The sequence below is a fragment of the Aythya ferina genome (assembly GCF_964211825.1).
Source record: "Aythya ferina genome assembly, chromosome: 3".
NCBI lineage: Eukaryota > Metazoa > Chordata > Aves > Anseriformes > Anatidae > Aythya > Aythya ferina.
The window spans coordinates 33716235-33742641 of NC_140298.1; the positions used below are offsets into that span (position 1 = coordinate 33716235).

General features: G+C 45.1%; 1 protein-coding gene across 1 annotated transcript; it reads left to right on the forward strand.

Moving 5' to 3' along the window:
* Window positions 1-26004, forward strand: CMTR1 (cap methyltransferase 1). Its single transcript, XM_084514121.1, has 24 exons — window positions 1-145; window positions 266-400; window positions 3910-4052; window positions 5967-6125; window positions 7478-7570; window positions 8294-8365; window positions 8988-9082; window positions 9182-9254; window positions 9462-9660; window positions 11428-11546; window positions 11791-11887; window positions 13122-13254; window positions 13825-14004; window positions 14405-14461; window positions 15231-15288; window positions 15927-15995; window positions 16209-16340; window positions 16859-16981; window positions 17706-17797; window positions 18470-18538; window positions 19943-19990; window positions 20562-20674; window positions 21188-21296; window positions 23036-26004. The coding sequence occupies exons 2-24, from the start codon at window positions 271-273 to the stop codon at window positions 23166-23168; spliced, it is 2496 nt and encodes an 831-aa protein (XP_084370247.1). The 5' UTR covers window positions 1-145; window positions 266-270; the 3' UTR covers window positions 23169-26004.
* The last annotated feature ends 403 nt before the right edge of the window (window positions 26005-26407 follow it).

The window sequence follows — 26407 nt, forward strand, 5'->3', positions numbered from 1 at the left end:
CGGGAGCGGCCGCAGGGAACCGGGGGCAGGCGGAGGGGGCCGGGGGGCAGCGGCCGGAGCCCCCCCCGGCTGCACGGAGGAGGAGCCGAGGCCTCGCTGCCCGCTGTCCCGCTGGGGCTGGCTGCTCGCCCTTCGGGGTTTGGCGGTGAGGGGCTGTGAGGGAGCCCCGGGGGGGTCGGGGTTTGGGGTGGAGGTGGGTGTTGGGGGGGCTGGGGGCTGGGGGAGCTCTGTGTGGTGCTGAGCGGCTGTGACCCGCTTCTTGCAGGCGAGATGAAGAGGAGGAGCGAGCCTGGCTTCGGCAGCCCGCAGGCGAAGCAGAAGAAGAAGGTGGAGGACCTGGGGCTGACCCTCAGCTCCACCTCGGACGACGAGGCGCAGCTCAGCAATCACACCACGCAAGGTGGGCGCCCAGCCTGGGTCTAAATCCTCGCCCGTGAGGCGTAGAAGGCGGAGGTGGATGGCAGAGAATTGCGTGCCCCAAAGCTGTGCAGTTCTGGTCGTGTGTGGACAGCGTTAGCCTTCTCAGGCTCAGGTGCTACTTCTGGCTTGGAAACTTTCAGCACTAAGGATCTGTGCAGTACCAAACCATGATACTGTTTAGGAGAATCTTATTTAAGACTAACTTATTTAAAGAGAAATTTCTTCTCAGAAAGAGCAGCCAGGCATTGGGACGGGTTGCCCAGGGAGGTGGTGGAGTCACCGTCCCTGGAGGTGTTTAAGGAGAGGTTGGACGTGGTGCTTAGGGACGTGGTTTAGTGGGTGATAGTGGTGGTAGGGGGATGGTTGGACCAGATGATCTTGGAGGGCTTTCCCAACCCTAAGGATTGCATGTTGGAGGTGTTTAAGAAGTGTGTGGACAGGGCACTAAGAGACGTGGCTTAGTGATGGGACTCATCAGGTCAGGTTGATGGTAACGCTTGATGATCTTAAAGGTCATTTCCAACTAGATAATTCTATGACAATGCCTCATTGTATTAAAAAAAAAAAAAGGCAAACCAAAAAAAACCCACACCAATATTACTGCCACATTTTTAGCAGATGGGAGAAATTGAGACATGTACAAAGGGTATGTTAGACTGGGGCTCTTGTGTTGTAGCTCTGTCGTCTTTGCTGGTTCAATGTGATTTTTTTTGTTGTTGCTGTTGTAAGCTGTGGAAGCTTACAGGTATTTGGTTTCAGGAAGAAAAACTGCTTTGGAGTTAACTCAATTGCCTGCTTTTTTGTTTGTTTGTTTGTTGGAGTTTGCTTTCTCACTTGGAGTATTCCAAAGATGAAGAGGGTGCCCTACACAATTGCTATCCCTATTGCAGAGCGCTTTAAACTCTCCTAGGGCAGTGGTACTTCATGTTGCCTCATACATGTGCCTGCTGCTTCTCGGTCTTGGGATTTCCCTTGGTAATTAGTATTATTAGTATTAATTTTCCCTTGGTATTAGTGAAAAAGGGCCTGAGCACAGAAAGAAGCCTTCCTCTTGTGAAAACAGAAGGGAATATGTATGGAAGATGAGTGGTCAGTTTGGGAGTAGGCATAGTGACAGGGTATGGTGTTTGTATGCCTTGCAAGACCCGAGGTGAATGAGGAGGTAGAGTTGTAGGGTGTCGGAGTTGGGATAGAGACTATCAGGAATTGACCACAGGACTAGGCTGAAAAATTCAAACCATTTTTTTTTTCTTTTTATTATTTGAGTTTGGTTATGGGTCAAGATAGGCTGTGAAACTTCATGGAACAAGTCAATGCAGTTCAAGGAAGACATTCTGGATAGGTTTAAATGCTTGGCAGTCTGTTACATCCATTGTGGTTTCAGATGGAAAAAAGTAGGTTGGAAGAGAGAAGTGTTTTGAGATATATGTATTTACTGATCATGGCCTAGTGAACGTTAAAAGAAGAGTTGTGAAGGAACTTTCTTGAGACTTTGTAATGGGTATTGTGTTTGAGGCACATCACGAGACCTGGAAAATAAAAAATTATAATAATAACAAAAAACAGCTCAAAAGCAGGCATCAAAGACAATTGAAGTTGTGGACTGGAGAAGCAGGAAGCACTAACTGTTCCTAAAGTAAAATCCTTTTTGATCTAGTTCATCTCTAAGAACTTTGTGAAGGAAAGGGAAATGTAGCTTTTATGACAGATGTTTGGAAAGCAAGATGTGCATATAATATTGCAAACGTGCTGTGTCGTAGCTTTCTTTGTCTTGAGCTGGAAGTTTCAAAGGTTGGTACTGTAAGCTCTAGTACAGAAGTTATCTTAAAGGGTGATAGTTCAGCTGCAGGGGTTGAACACAGATTGAAACAGTTTTAACTACAGCTGCATATTTCACTTTGGTCTCTCACTTTCTGACCTGTTGTAATGACCTTTGCTAATTTTCCTGTTGTTTCCTGTTACTCCACTGATGCTCTGTTATCCATAGCAGGAAAATAGAGATCTGTGAGTTGGGAGAGGAATATTGTGTTTTTTTCTTATATCAGAACAAATTTAAGAAGAGTTCAGTCCTTTCTAGGTTATGCCATGCTTTAAACATGTGCAGCTACCTAATTTCTTTTTAAATGATAAACGGGAAAAGATAAATTCTATTAACAGCAATTTTCCGCATTATCTCATGGCAACTTAGGTATATTTCAACCTGTAGTTGTGCAAAGAAGTAAAGGGTGTTTTCTAGCCCTCTGTGAACAAGGGAGGCTTGAGAGGCAGAGATCCAATGAAGAGCGTGGCTATACTTGTGGCTTGCTGCTCCAGTAGTCTTTATGGCCTGCCCCACTGCTGGTGCCAGACAAATTTCAGGAAGGAAATGTGTGCCGTTGCTTCATCCTTGTAGTGATCGCACCACAGGAAAAGGGGAAGAACTCCCTGGGTTGTAGGGCCTCCCTCCCTACTCACCTGGTGCGGGGCAGTCTGAGACAGCTGTGTCACACCTACCATCTGATTCCTGCCCAGATCCAGCTACGCTCAGAGGAAACAGCTTTGGGCATCTCAAGCAAAGCACTATGTAGCTCATCCAGACCTAGCTTCTTAGGCCAAATAATTCCAGGGTAGAGCTGGGCGTGGGCAGAGCCCAAAGTTTGGTGCTCACGGAGGCTCAGCTGCATCAGTTTTAGGTGGCTTTCAGGTGACAAAAATTGGGTGCGTGCTGTGTGTGGTGTTCCACTTCTGTCTTGATTGGGTCATTGACTTCTTTAACTTCTTTGAACCTTGGTTATTTTTTTTTTTTTTTAAATTAGATTGGCATTCTTTTGCATGGATTTGTATGCATTGGTAAACTTCTCTAGAGGTGAAAAATGGTCTTTTTTGGTAGTGAACTCGGGGCTTTTGCTGCTGAGGTGGGTGATGGAGTCAACCGTGGTTTCTTGTGGCATGCTGAAAAGGATGCAGCTCTGTCTTTCTGCATTATTGGCCATTTTGTAGATGTCTGTGTACTTGATTTTTGTTCAAGTCAGGGTTGCATGTGCATCTGTAATTAGGTAGGGAAATGAGGAGAATCTAACACTGTGTTATCAAGGTGTCAGAAACTGCTGTTTACCCTCAGGAGGGAAGCTCTGGACTGTCTAGGATTATTGTAAAGCTCAGGCACAGCACAATGTACTGTTGTGGTCATGCCATGGCCTGCTGTGCTGCTGGCATGGGGTTTGCCAGGCCCTTTGGGGTGTGTGGAATCCATCATCTGAGAGAGGTGGTGTGTAATCCTGAGACAAAAGGGTTGATAACCAAGTGTTGGTTCCGTGTGGTATTCTATGTTGCACCTGAGTGCTTCCTGTAACACGTTTGAGATTCTGAAGTGTGCTGTCAGACTCTGTGTTCGTTGAGAGGATTTAATGAGTCACACTGCGTATAGCTCTTGATGTGATTACTTGATGTCTTGCTTTTCCTCCTTTTTATTTTTTTGATATTCATTTCTCTTGCTTTTCTTGTTTTCAGAGTCTTCCAGTAGCAGCAGTGGGTCTGAGAGTGAGAGCGACGAAAAAAGACCAGTCTTCAGCAATGAGTTCAAACAAGACTCTCTTGTGGAGGGTACTTCATCCCGCTACTCAATGTACAACAGTGTCTCTCAAAAGCTCATGGTAGGTCAAAAGAGGTTTGGTCCAAACTATCGAGGTCTGATGAGAGCACACTGAGGAGACCAGTCCATTCTGAGATTTTCACTGTGATTCTGATCATCATTATAGTGAGGTTCTCTGTTTGATCCAGCTAATAAGCAGCTGGGGGAGGCTGAGAGAGATTTGTAGATGGGGATTTGGCTTTTTTTTTTTTTAAAAAAAAAAAAAAAAAAAAAGAAAGGGGGGGCGGAATTCATGTTCCAGGCCTTGGAGCAGCGAGGTGAATGTGAAGAGAAAGACTTCTGGTTCAGGCAGTTTGCTGAGCTAGAAAAAGAGAGTCCTGCCTTGTGTTATTTTGCAATTATGTATGGTTGAGTTAACAGATGTAACAGATGCCCTGTAAGAAAGGCCTTTACAAAGTGTAGGATTGACATTAATTCCTTTTGGTCTTGGCAGCTGGCTGGGCAGCCCTTGCAGAATTATTACCGTAATTGTTAAGGTATTTCTTTCAAGCAGTGCTGCTCTGGTTTATGTAGGGCCAGAAGTTTCTTGGAAACACATGGAGTTGTGAATTACAGTAACTGTGACAGCTGGACTTTGAAGATGATCATCAACCCCTTCGTTACATAGTGTTAGCATGGGGAAGAAAGAATTTCTAGGAAGTTTTAAGAAAATTGTAGACTCTTTTTGTCATGGTAGTCCCAAATTTGGCAAGTTTTTTCTGGGTCTAAAGGCAATAGTAGGTTGTAGAGAAGTTTCCCAGGGTCTGTGCTGTTACAGATGTTTCCCGATGCAAAATTCATCACTGTGGTATTGTGAGCATCATAATCCTGAGAGCATTGCTATTCTTGACAAGAGAAACAAAAATGTTATCGCTGGGGCAGCAGGAAAGATGAGGCAGAGTTATGTATGACTTGAAATGTGACAGGAGGTCCAGGACTTGAAGGAGGACTGAACTCAGGTCTCCCTTTATGCTGTGCTGCTCTCAGAGGAGCGGGGCTCAGCAGTCTTTCCATGCTGGTTAGGTAAGTAAAAGGAAAATAGTTCTTCATTACTAGACGTTCAGAACTGATGTATAGCAGGCTCCGTGGCTGTCACATTGGATGTACGTATTTCAAGGACTGCCTTTCCAGATAGCAAAGGCAATGGGTAAACTCCATGTACCTCTGTATAAAAACTGACGGATACTGTGTTGCTTCTCATACAGGTTGATAACAAGCAGTGTCTTTGTTGCTTTTCACAGGAGGGAGCATATGGATGATTTATTCATCCAAGCGAAAGTTCTTAAGTCTGTCATTTACTTATTGTTCTGTGGATAAATATTGGAGGTAGTAAAATTGGCACATGCTTTTTTATTCATGCTTTTTTTTTTTTTTTTTTGGTTCTCTTACTGCTAAAAATAATAAATAGAAAAGCTGTTAAGGTAGCAATTAACGAACGTCATCCCTTCAGTTCAAAAAAAAGGAGTGTGTTTCAGGAGCAGTGTGTCTTGCATCCCTCCTCTGGGTGTTAGGTGAATTTTAACTAATGCTTGCAATGTGTGTGACTGCATATTCACAACAAATAATATCACCACAACATGATGTTTTTCCCTCATGCCAGCATCTTTTGATATATGAATTTAAAAACCCACTGAACGCAGTGGTGGATGTGTCCTGGCTTCTTGCTACTTCTCCTTTGGAGCAGTCTGTTCCTGAATTTTTCTAAGTTCTCTTTTCAAACATCATTATTTAGATCCATTTTTTTTTTTTTTTTACCTTTCTGCCTCAGTGGAGTGAACTCCGTATTAAGTCTTGAAAGCCACAACTGGGATTAAAGTTCTCAGTGGCTCCAAGTCACCTCAGTGTGATGGCTCTTTTCTGGGCTAGTCTTTATTCCCAGTAGCTACATAAACTCAAATCCACTTGCCTCAGTGTGCTCCCTTTGTTTTCTTTATAGGCCAAGATGGGCTTTCGGGAAGGAGAAGGTCTGGGAAAATACGGCCAAGGCAGAAAGGATATTGTTGAGGCCTCCAATCAGAAGGGAAGGAGGGGCTTTGGGCTGACCCTCAAAGGATTTGATGGGGAGCTGAATATTGATTGGCAGGATGAGCCAGAGGTAAGTATTTACTGTTTTGAATCCTTTTTCCATTGCTGTGTTCAGGATTTGCCCTCTGGGAACGTTTTTTGAGTGCTGATATAACTGCTACTGTCAAGTGGTAGACCCAGGCCCAACTTTGTCCCCTGACAAAGCATGTCAAAACTTGTTTTATGTCACATTTATTAATGGTGTGGCACCAAATCTTTCAGGTGGAGTGTTGCTGTGATCTGTGTGATTTGTTTCTGAGCTTGTAGTAGAGAATGTGATGGGAAGCTGCTATCAAGCTGTTGTGAATTTACCCTTTTTATTTTGTATGTCATTGTTTTTCATACCTGCGTAGGTGTTTTTTTTGTAAGTATTTTTCTGGGTGTGTTCAGCAGTGCTATCTAAAATGCTGTGATGTGTTATTCCTGTCTCTTGACAAGCTCCTCAACAGGGAAGAAAATTTGAAAGTAGAAGTTTGTGTTGTCAAGAAATTAAAGCCCAGTTCTGGTGTTATTTGATACAAAACAGCTGCTGTATCCTTGTTTTCAAGAGAAAAAGAAATAAATAACACACAAACAACAAACGGAACACTGAATCCTAGGGAGCTGGTCAAGCGGAGGCTGAGCCAGAAGGTCACAGTCATTGTTAGTGAAGGGCCGCAGTGCTATTGATGTGCTTTATTGTACTTGGTTCTCCTTTCCTGGAGTAGTTTTCAGCAACTGGAAATAATAGCAGGGGTTATTCCTCCAGAGCCAGGAATCTGAAATCTGTTCTGTAGGCTTATTGGCTTAGGGCTCGTTCTTCACCCTGTTTCTGCATCTCACAGCAATTGTTACCTATGCTTTGCTCTTGTGGATGATACTGCTATAACAAATGTAAGAAGGTGAGTAGATCTCAGCAGCCTCTCTTTGTAAAAGAGTGGCATCACTCTGGTCCTTACTGCCATAACAATTTCTTCCCAACATCATAAGGAAATGTTTAAATCCTGAACTACGTCATGGAATGAGGGAGTCGTTCAGAAGGAACTGTGTGAATGGATGTGTAAAACACCATCAGGAAGTTTTTTTTTGTTTTTTTTTTTTGTCAACTGTCTCCTTTGCAACATTTCTAAAATGCACCTTGAGAGTACTAGGCTTTGGCTTTATTGGTTATTTATCAGATGAGAGAATAGTACTGCTTTTTTGTTGTTGTTGTGTGTTTTTTTTTTTTTTTATTAAATCTGATGTAATGAAATGTATTTAGGCAAGGAGGAAAAACTATATGGCCCTAAAGTCATGGCATAACCCCCTATGGTAGAATTTGTAGGCAAACCTTTTGGAAGCAACTGGTAGTTACATTTTACTAGCAAAATCTTACTTGACTCTTCCCATGTTTTGTTTTTGCAGCCCAGTGCCTACGAGGAGGTGGACTGGTGCCTTGAGTGTACCACGGAAATCCCCGATGCCCAGGAGCTGAAGGAGTGGATGACTGTGGGGAAGGTAGTTTTTTAGATCCCAGTACTTACCAGCCTAAGAAGACATGGGAATGCTCAGCCTGAACCAATTGCCTTGTCAAAAAGTTGTAGAAAATCTAGGCTGGAGGAAGCCTCTGGAGACTGTTCCTGCAGCTCTCTGCTTTGAGCACATCCAGCTAGATCAGGTTTCTCAGGGCCTTGTCGGGTTGAGTTCTGAATATTTCCAAGTACAAAAAATCTCACAACCAGTTTGAACACCTGCTTCAGTGTTTCCTAACCCAATTAGCAAAATTATCCATATAGCTAATGGGCATTTATTGCATTGCAGTTTGTGTCCATTGTTTCTTGTCCTATCACTGTGCATCTCTGAGAAGAGCTGAGGTTCACTTTCTCTATTCCCTATTTCTCTATTTGGGTAGATGTAGATAGGAATAGGATCTTGCCTTTGCTGTCTCCATTCTGAACAAGCTTTTCTATCAGTCTGTTATACGTCAGATACTTTTGCACCCTTGTCATCTTGGTGGCCTATTTGCTGGGCTTGCTCCAGTATGGCAGTATCCGCCTTGTCCTGGGGAGTGCTAAGCTGGATAAAGTATTGGTGTGTGGTCTGAAGATGCAGAATAGGAGAGAATTGTTCCTCTAGCTGCACTCCTGCTGATTCCACCTAGAATGTGGCTGACTGACTTCATCCTTCACAAGTTCGTGTTGCCATATTTGCTAACTGTTGTGTGTTCTCATCCTGCTCCAGAGGAAGATGGTGATTGAAGATGAAACAGAATTCTGTAGCGAAGAGCTTTTACGTAATGTCCTGCGGTGCAAGGTGAGTGCTGCTCCTTAGAGAAGAGTGGAAGTCTGGGGGGGAAGCAAATAAAATAAATAATTGAAAGGGTTGAGCAAATGACCAGTGATTGGCAGGAGCTCAGAACAACTTCTGTCACCTCTGTGCCACTGGTGTGACCTAGAATCCTCGTTGCTACTGCCTGTTCGTCAATCTGTTTTGTACCTCAGCCTTCAAAGGGATGAACAAAATCAGTGGTGTTCCTTTCTGGGTTAGTCCAACTGAAAGGCTGTAGGCTTGAAAGAGCTAAGGGCCCAAACTCCCTTTCTTTTCTCGTGTTACATGTTTCTTCCTAGATTTGATCATGCCCTTATGAATTGCAGTGTGTGTGTGTGTATCTGTGAGAGAAATACTTTCAGCTGTGACTGCTTTTGAGGTGGCTAACCATGTTATCAGGCTCTGGTGCTATCAGTACAGAATTCTTTGGTGTCACTAAATTTGATTAACAGGTGGGGTGGCTTAGAAGAAGAGTGCTTATTATGTGACAGAAGAAAATTCATAGAGCACTCTAAGGAGTGAGAAGCTTGAGGACGGGAAATGCTTATGCTTACCTATCTCTTGAGTCTATGCCAAGTCCAGGTTGGTTTTGTTTCTGTTTGTGCAGAGTGTGTTTGACGAGCTGGATGGAGAAGAAATGCGTAGAGCCCGAACAAGATCCAACCCCTATGAGATGATCCGTGGAGTTTTCTTTCTGAACAGGTCTGTAGAAGGTTATGCAGCCTCTTTCCCATGAATGCCCACTTTCAGCCATGGGAGCCCAGGTTGAAACTTAATAGGTCCCTATTGATGTGTTCACAGAGCTGCAATGAAGATGGCAAACATGGACCATGTCTTTGACTACATGTTTACAAACCCGAAGGACTTCCATGGGGTGAGGGCCTCTCTTTAACTTTCAGACAGCTGTGCTTTCTCAGAGTGGAGCAGGTGGAGGGAAAGGAGAATCTTTAGGATACTGGCTGGGAAAACAGATGCTTGAAAGACATTTCTCTGGCTGAGTTAGTGCAGTTGATGGTGTGTGTGGTTTAACTGAGGGGAGCTGTTACTGGGTGAGTAGAATTTCCTCAGTTTCCTTTTGCAGAGGCCCTTGATAAAGGAGCGAGATGCAGAACTGCTCTACTTTGCTGATGTGTGTGCTGGTCCTGGGGGCTTCTCCGAGTACGTCTTGTGGAGGCGGAAGTGGCACGCGAAAGGATTTGGCATGACCTTGAAAGGACCAAATGATTTCAAGCTAGAGGACTTCTATTCTGCTTCCAGTGAGCTCTTTGAGCCTTACTATGGTATGTAGTGCCCGCATGAATGTTACCTGATGTTTTTGCTTGTGCTCCAGCTTCTGCATCAGGAGTGCAGCTGGCATTTGTACCAGCGTGGGGATCTTAGAGGCGCCTGTTTCTAGAGAACCACTTTGCAAAGTAGAAGGGGGCTGTCATCTGAGAACGGGGTTGAGATCGGTGAGCTTGCATATCAAGTCACGTTTCTGCACTTATTTCCATTCTGCCAAGAAGATGTGTGTCCTGTTGGAATCCTTATTCCTTGAGCTTATCTGAAAAGTGCAGAGTGCTTTAAGGTGGCTTGACAATAGTTCCTCCCGCTTGACTGATGTAATTCTGAAACACGCTATCTGTGTAGGCTCACGGTGTAGGAAGGGGAGATACAAGGACTGATGGTCTTCCTGCTGCTTATTTTAGGCCATGTAAAGGAAACTCAAGTGTGACTGTCCTGTAGAGATGGTAGCCAGTTTGATTTTCCACTGGCATGTTTTTCTTTATCCTGCCACCACTGTGACTCTTGGTGTCTGCCACTTTTGACACCTAACCACGAACTCTTAGAGAACGGCTAGTGCTTCAGGATTAGATGTGTTAAAGAGAACATTCGTGGCAAGGGCAGCAGGGCAGACAAATGCCTTGTTCTAATGCCTGCAGCATTTGTATCTTCATAACTCACTAGTGCTTTTATGGAGAGAAGGAGATACCTGGAGAAATGAATAACCCAATGACTTTGACGCATTTTCTTGATTCCCTTTCTGTCTGTTGCCCTGTAAAATCTAGGGAGATGTATACAGCTCTCTTCCAGTGACGGGAAGGAAGCAGATTGCTGTGATATTTGTGCTTTGAAGAATAGTAACAAATCCTAGTGTCACTTTGCTTACTGACAGGGTGATTGACGAGGAATTTGGTTATCAAAGTGCTATCGTGCATCCTGATCTCTGCTGTTTTCTAGTGTTGCAGTTGTTCAGTTAATAGAAGCTGTAGTTTTAGAGGATTTATAGGGACTAATGCCAACTGGAAGTTCAGGCTTCTCTGAAGTCAGAGTTGGTAACATCTAGAACACAGCTTAGATGAGCTTTCTAAAACAGTAGCCTGGGGGACAATGAGGCTCTCTTTAAAGAGCCTTATGGGAAAATTACAGGCCTTCATGCAAACAAATAGGAATTTCCTTTTTCCTTCTCTTTATAAACCTGTTTGCATGTGAACAATTTTTGGGGCTGTTTTTCTTAACTCCAAATTATGTTGTGTTTGGAAGTAGGTGGTTATGTTTCTTTAGAATTATACTAATTGTTCGGAGAAGGTTTCCAAAGCACCATGTGAATAATTTTGCCTTTGCTGTAAAAAAAAAAAAAAAAAAAAAAAAAAACATGTTACTAACAGGTGAGCTGTGCAATGGGATTGAATCTTACGTTTTTAGTGGTTTCAGCTATTTGTCATTTCTATTTGGGTGAGAATATTACGTTGTAATGCAGTCAGTTCCTGACTCAGAGGAGGGCAGCGAGTGATTTGTCATTTGTTGTGGCTAATATACAAGTCATCTTTGGAGCATGGTTATTGTACGGCTTTGTTTAGCCATGACCACAGAAGCTAAATAGTTTTTCTAAATTAACAACCATCTTTGGTGGTGAGCTAGGGAATATATTAATGCTTAGTCACTTATTGAGGTCTGTGCAGTTTCTGACTAAATGTTAATTGCATCCAATAGATCATCTGTTTGTACTGATCTTTTGTACTGATCTTTGCAAGCATGTTAGTAATAGTCTCTTCCTTTCCCCTCAGGAGAAGGAGGGATTGATGGAGACGGAGACATTACTCGCCCAGAGAACATTACTGCTTTTCGGAATTTTGTTTTGGACAATACTGATCACAAGGGAGTGCATTTCTTAATGGCTGATGGGGTTGGTCCCTTTCTTTTTCTTCTTGCACTAATGACCAAAACTGGTACCTGGTACCTCAGTCTGCATATGATATTTGATGTGTCTGCACTTAAAACATGAAATTCATTAGGGCTGTCATTCAAATTCCTGGTGGCAGTGTTTTGTATTGTTTAAAAAATCATGATTTCATGATTTAACTGTACAGAATTGTTTGCTTGAGCAACAGATTTGTGGAGATGCTAATCACATGCTATATGCTTTGCAGGGCTTCTCTGTGGAGGGTCAGGAGAATCTGCAAGAAATCCTAAGCAAACAGCTGATGCTTTGTCAGTTTCTTACAGCGCTGTCCATCGTCCGGACAGGTACGTTCTGTCTGTTAATCATCTTCCACCTTCTGGCAGGTGTGGGTGACATTGCAGAAGGATGCTGTGGACTTTTATTAACATGGCACGAAGTCTGCTCTGTTGCACAGGGTTGAGTGTATCTGCATTCATTCCAAGATGGTTGTCACAAAGCTAAGAGAACTGGGGCAGAAAACTTAGGCTATCTATGTCTGTTTTTCTTTTTATTACGAGCAGGAGGTAAAATGCATTAGTTTAAATCTCTTACAATATGCTATGTAGCTGTCTTGGGCTAAGGTCACAGTGTGGTAACAGGATAGTGTATCTGAGTTTTATATCAGCTGGCCCAGCTGCTTTCTGATCATTCTAGCAGGCTGGCTGGAACAGAGTGGTACTAATCCAGTTCATCCTTCCCTCTAGTTTGTGGCTTTTCTCCTTTAAATCTGAAATCTGCCATCTCTGATCAAAACCAGCTGATGCCTCATGGTGTTCTAGCTGTAACCCGTTACTGCCAAGTGATGGACGTTACAGCTGTATCTGGTTTTGATGGTTCCTCTCTTCTGCAGAATTTAATTAGCATTTGGCATGGACACGCAAGAGCAGAAGATAGGAATGCTTATCCTGTTGTCATTTATCTTGTGTCCTGGGTTCAGAAGTACTTGAGGCAATGATCTGCTTAGCAGGAGTCTTGAACATGATATGGTGTAAGGAGTAACCTTCTTTAAGTCTTCCCTCTCTAAGTAGACATAATTCTGCCAGATGGACTGCTTCTTGTTTAGGGTAGTTGGAAAAGTTGTTCAAAGGCAAAGCGTGGCGTATATGCTTTTCTTTCTAGATGACAAGCTATTCTGTTCAGGTAACATCAATTAGTTTATTCTTCCAGCCTGAAACTTCTTGTTGTGCATAATGGAGCTGCTCTTCTGTTGAGGCTTTTGCGTAGCATGCTGCAGTGCCATAGGGGCATAGTTTGGGCCTGGGAAGGGAGGCTAGGGAGTGGGTAGAAGGTTTGCTGTTGAGAAAGCACAAATACTGATTTGATCCTGGTCAGAAAACTGCTTTTCCCTTTGCTGTAGAGATGTGGAGAAGATGGTTCATGGAGCCACATTGGCCTACTCCTTGGAAAGTGTTGTAGATACTGTTCAATTGTACAAAACCACTTACTGTTTCTGCAGAAGAGAAGATTATTGAGGTGCCTGGTATCTCCTTGTTTCTTTATAATCTGCTGGTGTCACTGTGCTTCCTCTCTCTGCTCCAGGAGGACATTTTGTCTGCAAAACCTTTGACCTGTTTACTCCATTCAGTGTGGGGCTTGTTTATCTGCTGTATTGCTGCTTTGAGCGAGTCTGCATCTTTAAACCTGTGACAAGCCGGCCTGCTAACTCGGAGAGGTGAGATTCTTCAGCATGAGGGATTACTACAGAAAGCCCATCCTCAAAATTCAATGGTAGATGAATTTAGGCAAATGGAATCTCTGTGACCTCACTCAGTTGGCAACTGCTTTGGAGGAGAAAATGTTTTAGATGCCTAGTGAATTGTGATGTTTGACAAGGTAAAGAAGATGTTTGCCAAAGTACACTTGCTTTTCACTGCCTCTACTGAATTCCTTCCGGAGAGAGAAGCAGTGGAACTGAGTATGTAATGCTGTTTTGCATGAATCAACTGAGGTTCCAGTGAAGCCAAAGCATATTATGTGTGTTATTGTACCTGTCAAGTTTAGCAGAATTGATTTACTACTTTAGGGAGATCTGCAGCATTTTTGAACAAGGTTGTATTTCCCAATCTTTTTTGGCAAGTGGAAACTGACACATCATGACTTTGTGATAAGTGAGATTTCACCTTCTTGGGGCTGTCTGGGGGAAAGAATCCCTGGGATTTGGGATACTGTCCTGACAACGGGAGCATGGCAGGAAAGCTGGCTGTGTGGAAAGGACAACCCAAATGATTTCTCTGCTCTGCAGGTACGTGATATGCAAAGGATTGAAGCTAGGGACTGAGGACGTGCGGGACTACCTCTTCATGGTGAACATCAGACTCAACCAGCTGCGCAACTCCGATGTGGATGTGAATCTCGTTGTCCCGCTGAACGTGATCAAAGGGGACCAGGATTTCTATGATTACATTGTGCAGTCCAATGAAAAGTGAGTGCCTGTGGGCAAGGAGGGCTGCTGGCTGTAGGCAGGTCAGCCAAAATGGCTTTCAGTTGCAAGCTACTCATGGGGAGGCTTGTTGATGCTGCTGCACTGCTCTGCTTTTGCTCCAAGAGGCTTAGCAGAGCAGAGGGGCCCTATGCAGAGAGGGGTTATTACTGTTAGTGACTTTGGCTGCTGTGTACCGTCCTCCTGTGTAGACTGGAAAGGAAGGATAGTGCCTAATTCTTGCTGGTGGACTTCTTGTCACTTTGATTCATGCTGACACTGATCCAGTGATTCTCTTTGAGGATCAGTCAGGCTTCTGCCTGTTGTCCCAGTAATCTTCCATGTAGTTTGATCTTGGTGTAGACAAACTTGCTCCCTGACTGAAATTTTCCATCTCTTTTAGCCACTGCAAAGTTCAGATAAAGGCGCTGGCTAAAATTCGTGCCTTTGTTCAAGACACGTGAGTATATTCCTCTGGCTTTCAGTACAGGTTGAACTAACCTACCATAACTCAATTGCATTGCCCTTCTTTAATGCGTTCTTAATTTGAGCTGCTACTTTCCTTGGCCTTTAGAACCAGGGAAATTAATAGTGCTTTTAGGTAGCTCAGTTTGTCTCTGCCCTGAGTTGCTTGCAGAAAAGTGTGGGTAGCTGCAGGAGTCCTGAAGGCTGATGGTCTGTCACCCTTATTGAGAAGGCTACCATGCACTGCGTGCCATCTGATTAACACACGTGGGCCTGCTTCTTAGCAGGGGTGTGGACGTACCATCCTGGCTGGTGTGTTCAATTCTACAGCAGTTGGCTAAGATGGGCATGGTTCTTAATTTTTCAGGGGTGAATCAGAGCATCTAAGTTAAGTACCTAGAGTAAACTAAAGCATGGGACGTGAATTTCTCATGTAAAAAGAAACCCTAAAGCTATTGCCATGTATAGCTGTTTCCCTGACGTGACTTTTCTGTTCAGGTATCATTCAGAGATCACACAACAGAAAGCTGAGTGAGCCTGAGAGCCAGAAATTGTCGAAGAATGAATCCTAACATTAACACTGTTTTTTTATGTGGGGAGGGAAGCAGGATCCTCTTATGAGTGTAGCCTGGTGAGGAGCGGCTGTGTGTTTGTCATTCCCAAGCCTGACAATGAAAGATGCAAATGTGATGGGGCTGGGATAGCTAATGCTATGAGAGCAAGGAGGTTTCACCATTTTAATAGTCTGCTTCTTTGCTCTTGAGGACGCTGATCGAGCCACGGCAGGCTGAAATCCGAAAGGAGTGTCTCCAGCTATGGGGGGTAAGTAAGCTGCGAAGCAGGGAGATGGTAAAGGTGATGAAATCCTTGCTGTGATGAAATAAGGATGGAGCCAGAGTACAGATAAGCTTTCTAACCAGAGGCTTAATATGTTGTCCTGGGGGAAGGTCAGAGATGATTTGAAGCTTTTCATGTAAGCAAATAGGATGATGCTTGTAGGTTATGTGTATGGCTTAACTGAGCAGGCATCTGATTCCTCTGCTTTGCTGCAGTTGACAATGTTTGATGGCATACAGAGTGAACTCAGCACCTAGTGGTTTTCATGCAGCAGAGCTCTCCAAAGGGTCTTGTTTTATGAGTCTGCGCTTTCTCTTTCCTGAGTCTTTGACTGTAGTGAGGTCATATATGGCAATGTTTCATTGAAATGTGGATGGAATCAAAGATTTAGCCTGAAACTTTCTGAAGCTGCCTTAGAGTTTCCTATGAGACACAGTATACCTACATTAAATTTGAAATACATGTGAGACCTTTTCTTTGCTAGATGAGCTCTCCAGCAACTGAAGTCCCAAGAGCAGGAGTTTCAGGGGGCAAGATGTTCTGTCATGTATTGAAACCAGAAAGGTTCATGTAGACATGCAAAAGAATAACGTTTATTATCAATTGTTTGGATTTTCCTTCAGATTCCTGATCAGGCCCGTGTTGCTCCCTCATCTTCAGATCCCAAGTCCAAGTTCTTTGAGTTGATCCAGGTAAGATGTCACACAGAAGCTGCTTCTGCTTCTTCTGAGTTCTTTTGTATAAATAGGTCTTTTCCCTGCAGGAATTAAGAGAGTAAGAAGTCCTGGATTATTCTTTTATGGAGAAATTGCATTTATCTATCTATTGATAGGTAAATGCAATAAAAAAAAAATAAAATCTGTTGTTGTGTGTCTAACTTGCCTTTTCCATACATTACTCTTTAGGGCACGGACATTGATACCTTCAGTTACAAACCCACTCCTCTGAATTCCAGTACACTGGAAAAAATCCGCCAAGTGTTGGATTACCGGTGTATGGTGGCTGGAAGTGAGCAGAAGTTCCTCTTGGGGCTAGGGGTAAGTCCTGAGAACAGTCAGACTTCACATCTGGGAGTTCTGCTGGTTCATTTCAGTGTTGCTATTTTGCCTTGCAGGTTCATCCCATTCTTTCCTGTCCTCAAAGGCCAGGAAGGATTCTTATCGGCAGTCCTGAATGCTGCTAGTTATTTTATGGTTCTTTCTGCTGACTTCACTACTTTTCACTGTAATTAACCCTGTTTTTGTAATTCCAGCCAACACAGAGACCCATACTCTTGCTAGTGTCTCTAATTACTTTCACTGTCCTTTTAAAGGTGTCCTATTTCTGGTTCATTATATAGGTATGAAAAGTTAATGACCGATGAGAAACGGCGTTTTTGTTCTTTTGCTGTAGAGATATCAAGGTTCTTCCTTAAAATTTCCTACAAAGAAACTGCTTGTGATGGCCTAGTACAAAAAGATTCTTTGAGGAATGCTCTGGAGCTGGTCAGAGGTCTCTCTTCCACCCCTACCCTCGTGAGGCCTTAGGTGAATCTGACTCTGCCTTCTCTACACAGAAATCACAGATCTACACATGGGATGGTCGCCAGTCAGACCGATGGACAAAACTGGATTTGAAAACTGAGCTGCCACGAGATACCCTTCTCTCTGTGGAGATTGTTCACGAGCTGAAAGGAGAGGTAGGAAGCTATTTGTTCTCCTATCAAGTGGCTGCAGATATAATGAGCAGTTTCACTTATTCTCTGTAAGATCCTGCAGAGTAAATGTTCCATTTGTGCCAGGCGTGAGGCTTTTTTTTTGGAGTTTGATCTTTAGAGAAACTATTTTAGATTAAGTTCCTTCTTTCTGTCCAGTGCTAGAGATGAGCTTTTAACATTGTTTTGAAACCCCTTTGGACCTGACGTGCTGTTGGCCTACATGCAGCAGCAGGTGACATTGCCACCGAGACTTAATCTGTTCTGTGGCTCTTTGGGTACATAACTGTGCAGTAGTGATCGCAGGCCTTGGAAAAAGATCCTTGAGGTATATTCACAACGTGGGGTGTGGTTGTCCTCTGGCACCTCAAATGAAGATGCTGTAGTGTGCTGGGCTCTGTGCTGTGCTACCTGATGAGGCACTATTGTGCCAGAGAGCTGGTGATGGTAGCTGTGGTCCTGCTGTCTCTCCCTCCCTTGAGACAGCTGTGTAGGTGAGATATGCCGGTTCTTGGAGGCTGGCGTGTTACTGTATGATGGGCTGCAGGGAATTGGCACGCTTCTAATATCTGGAAAGGTGCTCTCTTGCTGGAAGAGAATGATGCATTGCCAAAAAAAAAAAAAAAAAAAAAGGAAAGAAAAGCTACAAAATGAAGCTGAAATAGCAACAGACAGTCCGAGCAGTAAGTTTACGTATTACTTTCTGCAGGGGAAAGCGCAGCGAAAAATCAGCGCTATCCACATCCTTGATGTCTTGGTGCTGAATGGCAATGATGTCCGAAACCAGCATTTCAACCAGAGGTACGTAGGCTCTAGAGAAGTTTCTTTCTTGTATGTCAGTGTGACTGAGAAACGTTCACACTAATGGCAGAATGCTGAGCACGGGGAGAGAAGTGCATTCAGCTGAATTGCTAAATGCACCCAGGTGCATTCAGCTGAAACACTGTTGTTGTGATGAACTGTGACTGAACCACCTCGAAGTGAAGTGGGTATAGTCTTCTCTGCCTGTACCTTCTCTGTGTGTGAGGGCAGGTCTAGCTCCATTCTTAGTCTGGAGTGAGCGAGGCACAGCATGGATAAACTGAGCACCCTGGGAATATGCATGAGCATTGCTGATAAGTGGCTCAGGGAGAAGGAAAGACCCTCTGTTTCCTTCCTCAGGGGCATGATGTCTCTCCTAGTCTTGCTTGCCTACTTAGGCATCAGTGTGTTCAGCAACACACGGGCTTGTAGAGGAGGCTATGGAGACCCATTCCGCACGGATATGGGTCAGTATCCATAGTAGTCAGTATCACTTGGCACCGAACTGTGAGGGTGTGGTGAAAAACTGTTTCTCAAGTGCCCATTTGGCAAGCAGTGGAGGCAATCTGCAAGTACTGAAGTGTCTAGTTGGTTATTCAGCTGAAACTGTTACCTTCCTGGTGCACCAGAGATCTAGCTCAGTTGCAGGATTCTCTTTCTGTTTTTTTTCAGGATTCAACTGGCGGAGAAGTTTGTCAAAGCTGTTTCCAAACCTAGCCGGCCAGATATGAACCCGATCCGGTGAGTGACTCCTCTTTCCCTCAGCCTTGCAGGCTTTGGTTTTGCTGTGTTTGAGGATGAAGGACTTAAACTTGAAGCTGACATTCATAGTTGGGTCTCACTGGAAAGAGGCTGTAAGTCCTTTCAATATCCGGGGTGAGGTTGATAGTAGAGAATTTGTGCCCTCCTTTCACGCATCAGACATTCATGCTTTCATCATAGGTGGACTGGCCAGCGCTGGTCTCAGATGTGTGCTGATGTCTACTGCACGGCTAGCTTATTGCAGTCTTTTATGTTCTTGTCTGCCCTGAAGGGTCAGCAGAGGTACAGAGAAGCTGACTGTTAGATAAATGCAATGTTGATCAGTGTCTGCAGTCTCCAGATGGTTAGCCTGAGGAGGAGGTTTTCGTTACAATGTCAAGAAAGTTTCTAACAAAGCTTTGGTTGCCTCCTGACTTTCGATTTCATTAATTTTGCTATAGCAGATCACGAGAGCATTGTTGTGCTGGGTATCAGGTGCATATTGTGGACAAAACAGCTTCTGTCTCAGAAGGCTTTCAGTCTAGCTAGAAGTGCCATGATATTGCAAGAGAGGCTGGAGTACAGGAAAGAGGATGTTCTGCTTGATGATAGATGAATGGGAACTCAAGACAGTCACAGTTTCTGGAGGAGCCCGAAGCATTGGCAAGAGCTGAAGATGAAGCAAGAAGAAGGGCCGTAGAAATGGGTCGTAGAAGGGTTCTTTGCTCTCATGAAAAAGTGTTCAAACTGTGCTGTTTGAAGCCTGATGATTATAGCAGCATGTGTGAAACAGGTGGTTGGGATGTCTGATCAGAGGCAATGCTTTTGAAACTTTCTGATTTGTCTGCATCTCAGAACAAAAAAATAAAACACAAAAGCAGCTTGATATAACAGGACGATGATTCCAAATCATCTTTACTGATTAAAAAAACAAAACTGTTTTTACCTCAAGGTAGCTAGCAAGTTTTTGGTGTCCCTCAGGATAACAGTGAAGATCTTTCAGTTTATTTTTACTGCAAGGCCAGCACGCTGAAGCCAGAACCTGCCTGGGCCTGACCTTGGAGAATTTACCTCATGGGAAAACAACAGCACCTGCCTTTCACAATTCTTCCTCTTCTGTATACTGAGCCTGGGGTAAAAATGTACAGCTTCCTTAGCAGTGAGGACACTTGTATGTTGCTTACAGCAACCCGTCTGTGAGAAAGCAGATGTCACATTTTTTCAAGCCAGGAGAAATAAAGCGTAAGATTGAGGAGAAAGGTGAACCTTAGTCGTGCTTAGCCACCTCATGCTGTACAGAATGAACTGTTGTTGATTCTTACAGCTGGGACAGAAAAAGAGGACAGTTCAATCTTTTTTATTTTTTTAATCACATTTTTGTCTTGTTTCTTCTTTCCCCCCCAGAGTGAAAGAAGTGTACAGATTGGAAGAGATGGAGAAAATTTTTGTGAGGTAAGTGGCTGGCTGAAATGGGATGTTTCAGGGCCTATGGAGACTGTCAGCCACCAATGCATGACAGCAGAGGAATGGGAGGGATGTGCCGATCTGTGCTTGAGGAGTCCTGGAGAAAGATCTTGTAAAGCTCTTAAATCATGCTGCTGAGTTCGAATGCCACAGACTTGGCCTGTGTGCTTGGCCAGAGGTAGGAGCAGCAACTGCGCTTGAGTATTTGTGCAGAACTGTCAGTGGCTTGAAAGATTTAAGAGTTCATACCTGAAATGGGAACCCCATTTGGATTCAGTGTGGTAGATCACAGATCCTTCATTCCAACACTGGATTTGCTACCTGATCTAGACAGCTCTGGCAGTTTTTTCTAGCCATTCAGGGGAAGCAAGAGATGGGATTTTCCAGGGATGTGGTGATTTCTCCTGTCATATTTTGACTATGGTGCTCTGGAAGGGGTGTGCGGATGTCATACTGTGTGCAAGAGGGCAAAGAAGGAAGAAACTTCTGTGTTTAGCTGTGTTTAACAATCTGTAGCTGTGTTTAGCAATCTGTATCACTGTCTTCTCTCAACATTCAGGTTAGAGATGAAAGTCATCAAGAGCTCAGGGGGCATACCCCGGCTGTCCTACACAGGCAGGGATGACCGGCACTTTGTACCCACAGGACTCTACATCGTACGGACTGTGAATGGTAGGAAGGGAGAGTCCCTTGCTCTTCATTTTTTTTTCTCTGTGCCTTCAAGTAAAAAAGTAATTGACTAGGCTCTGTGTAACTCTGTAAAAAGCGAATGGCAGTATTCCAATGGCTAGAGATTCACTGTTGTAGTGAGCATAGCTTAGGTTGGGAAAAGGTTCAGGGTGTTTCTCTGATAGTTTATTCAGCTGCAGTTTGATCTGTTGTGTGTAAAATCATTTTATTTACAGGACTGCCTTTTTTGGGATTATATGAAGATATTTTCCAGAGTAACAGTACATGGAAATATCCTGTTTGGAATGTCAATTTTTAAATGCAGGGAGAATGGGATTTTCTCAGTGAATGCAAAAGTTTGGGAGGCAGGTGGTCTTGAGGGAGGAAAGGGAAAAGCAGTGAGAGAAGAATCACTGTTACAGATTCCTTGTCCCTGCTTGCACTATGTATGCATTTATACCATGCTTTTATCCTCATTCCATTTTTGATCTAATCCCTGTAATGCTTTTCTGCAAGATCCCTGGACAATGGCATACAGCAAAAACTCCAAGAGGAAATTCTTCTTCAACAAGATGACCAAGCAAGCAACATACGACCTCCCTTCTGAATCCATTGCACCCTTTCAGTGAGTACTAGCCGTGGCAATCGCCAGAGCTGAGGCTGTGGAAAGGTGTAGCTGCATCTGGATGTTTGGAAGGGACTTCAGGTGTGCTCTGCTGTTTTTGCAGTTGTTTGCACTGCAAGCACAGCTCGGTCACCAGCAGGGTGTGCTGCATAAACTGATACCTCACAGATTTAGGAAACTGCTGATCCGGAGTTGTCGCTTTTGCTGTTGATTGCTATGAGTAACACAAATATTCTCACATCCACAGCACAGTGTGAGTGAGTGAACCTCGCTGCACGCAGGGAGTCCTGCAACTGCAGTTTGTTACATCTCTGAACGCTCAGATCCTTCTTTGGAAGTTGCTAATTTAAAAGTCAGTCCCAGTTAGTTTAGCCCAAACTCTGGTGTAAGTTTTAGGTAGCCAGAGATTGTTTAATGGGAGAGTAAGAGAAAAGCGGTATCCCCTTGGGAAAGGACTGTCATTGGACTGTCATTAAGACTGGGGGTGCTGAATGCCACCTGTATCCATTGGGTACTAGGCCAAGGCAGCCTTTAAGTACAGCAGATTCTGTGTCTGTGTGGTACATCAGGGCTTGTGGGTGGAGGTGTTCTGCACTCTTTGCCCTCTGGTGGTCTCGAGATACCCTCCACTACCAAGGACTGCCTCTGAGTGAGAGCTTGACATGAAAAAGTGCTCCTGATTTTCTTACTTTGAATCTCCTTACCTACTTTTCACTTGCACTCATAATCTTTAAGCTTCCCTTAACTAGCTAAATAGGAGAAGGGGCTTAAAACTGTGTAAGCAGAGTCACCTGGTGATTCTCCAGGCCTCAAGATGGGGTTAGTTCTGCCTGAGTACTCAGAAATAGGCCAGTAGGAACCTTTATGAAAGGCTGAGGACTTAGAGCTCTTGTGTAGGGCTCCAGAAGGGAAGTGTTGTGTTGTGGTTAGTAAGCACTAACGTGTCTGTAATTAGCCATTGACATGCTCCTGTCACTGTGCTAGTACTGCTTTGTTAGAACAGGAGCACTAAATAAGCTATGAATATTGTGTCAGTACTTGTTCAAAACCAAAGGCTGCTGTGTCGGCAGTAATTAGCAGCTCTGTTTTCATTATGGCTGGGACTGTGCTGATGCAGGGAGGGAGGACTGCTTGATGGATGGAGTGAGAGATGGCGTTGTAGGACTGGAACTCTCAGCAGCTGAGTAGAGCTTGGTTATTTCACACGGGGAAGGAAGGGATGATCATAGCTGCTTTTGTACAGCACGAAGTGCTGCTCATTTGCAAAGCTCTATAGGACAGCTATTACTGATTCTAGTAGGTTCGCAGTGAGTGATTAGACTACTTGCTTCTGCTGGCAGACTTTTTCTAAATTCTTCATTAAGGCCTTTCCATTGCCTGCAATGACAGTTTCATCCTCCGAAAAACTTGTGGAGGGAAGGGAGGGAGGTTTTCCCTAATGATCTGCCTCCTTCCAGCAAATACCGAACTGAGTCTTGAGTGAAGTTAAAATTAATAAGTTTGCTTCCAAGGAAATCTCTTAGGCTAGGAAGTTCCTGTACATTATGGGCTATAAAGCTTGTAAGATGAGTGAATGGATGTACTGGTCTTTCTCTAAGGCACCCCTTAGATAGAGTACCTCTGTGCAGCTCCCAGCACAAGAGCAGCTGTGTCTGTAGTGCTCTTTGTGGCTAACACGGTGGCCGGGTTTTCCTTCCCTTCTTCTTGCATACTAATCTTGCTCTCTTCTCTGTCCACAGCGTCTGCCATTACAGCCGCCTCTTCTGGGAGTGGGGGGAAGGTGTCAAAGTGCACGACTCTCAGAAAAGGCAAGATCCAGAGAAGCTGTCAAAGGAGGATGTCCTGTCTTTCATCCAAGCACACTACCCCTAACCCCCTGCCCTCTCGAGGGGCACCGGGTGGGGCTGAGCCCAGCTTGGATTCTTCAGGGACTGACAAGACTGGGGAGACTCCACAGCTATCCTGGGCCTCTCCAGAGCCGATTCCCTGGAGGAGATGTAACCAGGAGGTGCTACGCAGAAGGCTCAGGACAAGGCTATCTCTTGGCAGTGTATATAGGAGCGTGACCCAGGCAGCGTGCCTGCTGCTGGAGCACCTATGGTGCCTCCTGGAGTCGAGGCCTAACGCCCTTTTGTCCTGACCTGCTGCGTGCATGAGGCCAAGGGGCTGGCAGCTTTCTTTGCTCCTGTGCAAAAAATATTCAGCGAGGTTTGTGGAGCTCTGTGCGTGTCAGGGCTCTCCAGGCTTGTGCTTCCCTGGCAGTGGGAAAAGGAGCAGAGGAAGGTGGCAGGGCTGGGCTGAAGCAGCCCTGCCTTGTTCCTGGCAGCTGTCCAGCTCCTTGGCCTCGTGAGGGGCCTTCGCTACCCCGTGGAGGGTGGTAATTCGTGGGGGGATGCTAGCTTTGGGGTGCAAGGACATATTCTCGTTGGTATCTCTGACATTTCTGCTGTCGAGGCACTTGGCCAGCCATCGGCAATCCCGATGTGGTGGTGTCCCACTGGGCAGGAGCCAGCGCGGGTGATGACTGGACTTCCTGGCACCAACGCGATGTTGTGGTGCCACGGGTTTCTCAGACCTCTACAAGTTGCTGTGAAAAGGATTTCCCCCCCTTTCCAGGTCAGTGACTGATCCCCAGGCAGCAGCCTGGGGTTAACTTGTGAGCGTCTGCCTCACGGTACTTCTGAGCCCAAGGTGCTTTGGGTCTCGGTACTCAACGATGTGACCCAAATCTTCAGGAAGGAGAGCGGACGTGGGAGGGAAGACGAAGGAAGTTTGCAATGCTGGGGGTCTTTAGAGGAAATGATGGGAGCATAGGACTTCGTTCGGAGACCCAGGGCTTCGGCGAAGAGAGATCTTGACTTTGACCACGTTGGTTAATAGGAAGAAATCTGTCCCCTGACCGTTCCCCTGGAAAGGACACCAGAATTCCGTTCTGGAGCGGGCTTTGACACCCTCCAAGTCTCACCTGGCCCTGGCGCTACACCTGGGGTGAAGGCACAGAGCTGTGACGCTCTCAGCATGAAATTTGTGTTGTCAGCAGACCTCTCAACGTGTTTTTATGCTGGGCTCAAAGTTGTCTTCTGTTGCATGATTTACCTTCAGTTCTGGCTTCCATCGGGCTTTTGCCAGGTCTTCCACGTAGATCAGAAGGTAACTCGCAGCTGACTGCTTTTAGCTAAGCAGTTCCCCCCCTTTTTTGTTTGCTTTTGAACACAGACGGGCAGTAGGGAGGAAACTGATTTATGGGTTGTCTGAACTGTGCCTTAAAGAAAGCTGTAGTTCTTCTTGGGACTACAGCAGTTGCTTAGATTCTTATTTTTCCCCCAAAAATTGTATGTAGGATTTGACAAAGCTTTATGTAGACATGCAAGTTCTCATCTGCAGGTTTATTGGTGCATGGGTGCCCTGCACCCCTCCCGAAGAGGCCGTCACAAGGGCGGCACGCTGTGGAAGTCCCACTTTCACCCACCCTACAAGGTCCAGTGTCACGTATAGGTTTTGTCCTCCTTCTCAGCATGCAGTGAACGTCACCCTACAAGCAGGCCATGCTCTCTGAGCTTGGAGCACTTCCGTGTCTTCACAAGCACGTCATTTCCACGTGCCCATGTTTTATTTCTCTGCAGTTTGGTGTAAACGAACGGAACAGCTCCAGCTCCTTGCACCAGACAAATTTGGGTGCAGGCTTGGTCTCTGGAGAACCCCACCCCTGGGTTAGGGGAGCAGCACAGGAGCTGGGCGGCTGTTCTGGGGAAACTGGAGGCAAAGGTAGGGCGTGGATGGGTTATGGATAGATGGCTCTGAATGCTGTGCAGGGCAGTGATTCCATATTTTGTCAAGCTCCAGCCTAAAATGATGTGGGTAAAAGGTTCTTCCATGTGGTTGTCGTTAACCCTCAGACACAGGTCTACTGGAACAGTTGAGGGGCTGCACGTTGTCACGGGGCCCTGTGGATGACATGCAGCTGCCCTCTGTTCTCAAGCAGAGGCAAAATATAAAGGAGAGGAAAGGTAGGCTTCCCCCTGTGAAGAACGAGAGCTCTGTCACCGGCAGTTTGCTCTGGCAAAGGCACTTCCACGAGGGATGAGGAACTTTCCCTGGGGGCTAGAAAAAAAAAAACACACAACAAAACACACCTCCAACTGTGTGGTTTGCAGACCTGTGCGCAGTTGGCTTTTTAAATCAGTAATTTGAGGTCTGGTGTTTCTGTAGACAGCCTTGAGGCTGTTCTGACACCAGCAAAGCGTGCTGCTCCCTCTGCTGAGTGTTCTGTACTCCACTCAGGGCTCTGCTCTCCCCTGGGGGCTGGCGGGCAGAAGGGTGACTAGGAAGTGTGCCACGGAGCTTGGAGGCCTCAGAGGGTGCAAAGGAAATCTCAACAGCTCCCGGCTGGCTTTTATGAACAGCTACTTCCTCTTTGCCCTGTTGCCTCCAGTTCCTCCCGGTTTTAATTTGCTTTTATTTTTATTTTTTGATGCACTGAACCATGACTCTGAGTCCCCCTTCAAGAAGGCAGGCGTGAGGCGCAGTGCTGCTTGCTGCCTGGTGAATTTGGAGGGATTACATTGGGAAGGGGGGTGAGGAAGGTCTTGCTGAAGGGAATGTTGATGTACATTAATTGCACAATGTATTGTTATTAGGCTGTGTATCATTTTGTGTTGATTTCTCTGCTTTTGTTGGTCTCTTACCAATACAGCCCCTTTAGTTCACAGCAGTGCTTATTTACTTTGTTTCCCACAAAATCTGGGCCAGCAGTTTGCGTTCGTGTGGAGACAGAAGCGCCTTGCACAGTTCAAACTCTGAAGGCAGTCCTGTTCTCCTAAAGGCCTTCCTGACAAGCACTTCCTCAGGGCTTCTCCACCTCTCCCTGGACTGGGATGAGAGAAAAACCCATCTCCAGCACTCCTTCCTTACTGCTGTGCTTGGCTGCTTTTCCCCTGAAAGGAAGCAAAGGCTTGCAACCAAATACTCAGGCAGCTTCCAGGCCACAGCAGTGCAGTAATCTAAAGCTCAGACCTTGCCAACCAGACACATCTGAGTGCCTAACCCCATCCAGCCTCACCGTGATGGAGAGGGTGCCAGCAGGGAGATGGGAGACAGCGGGATCCCAAAAC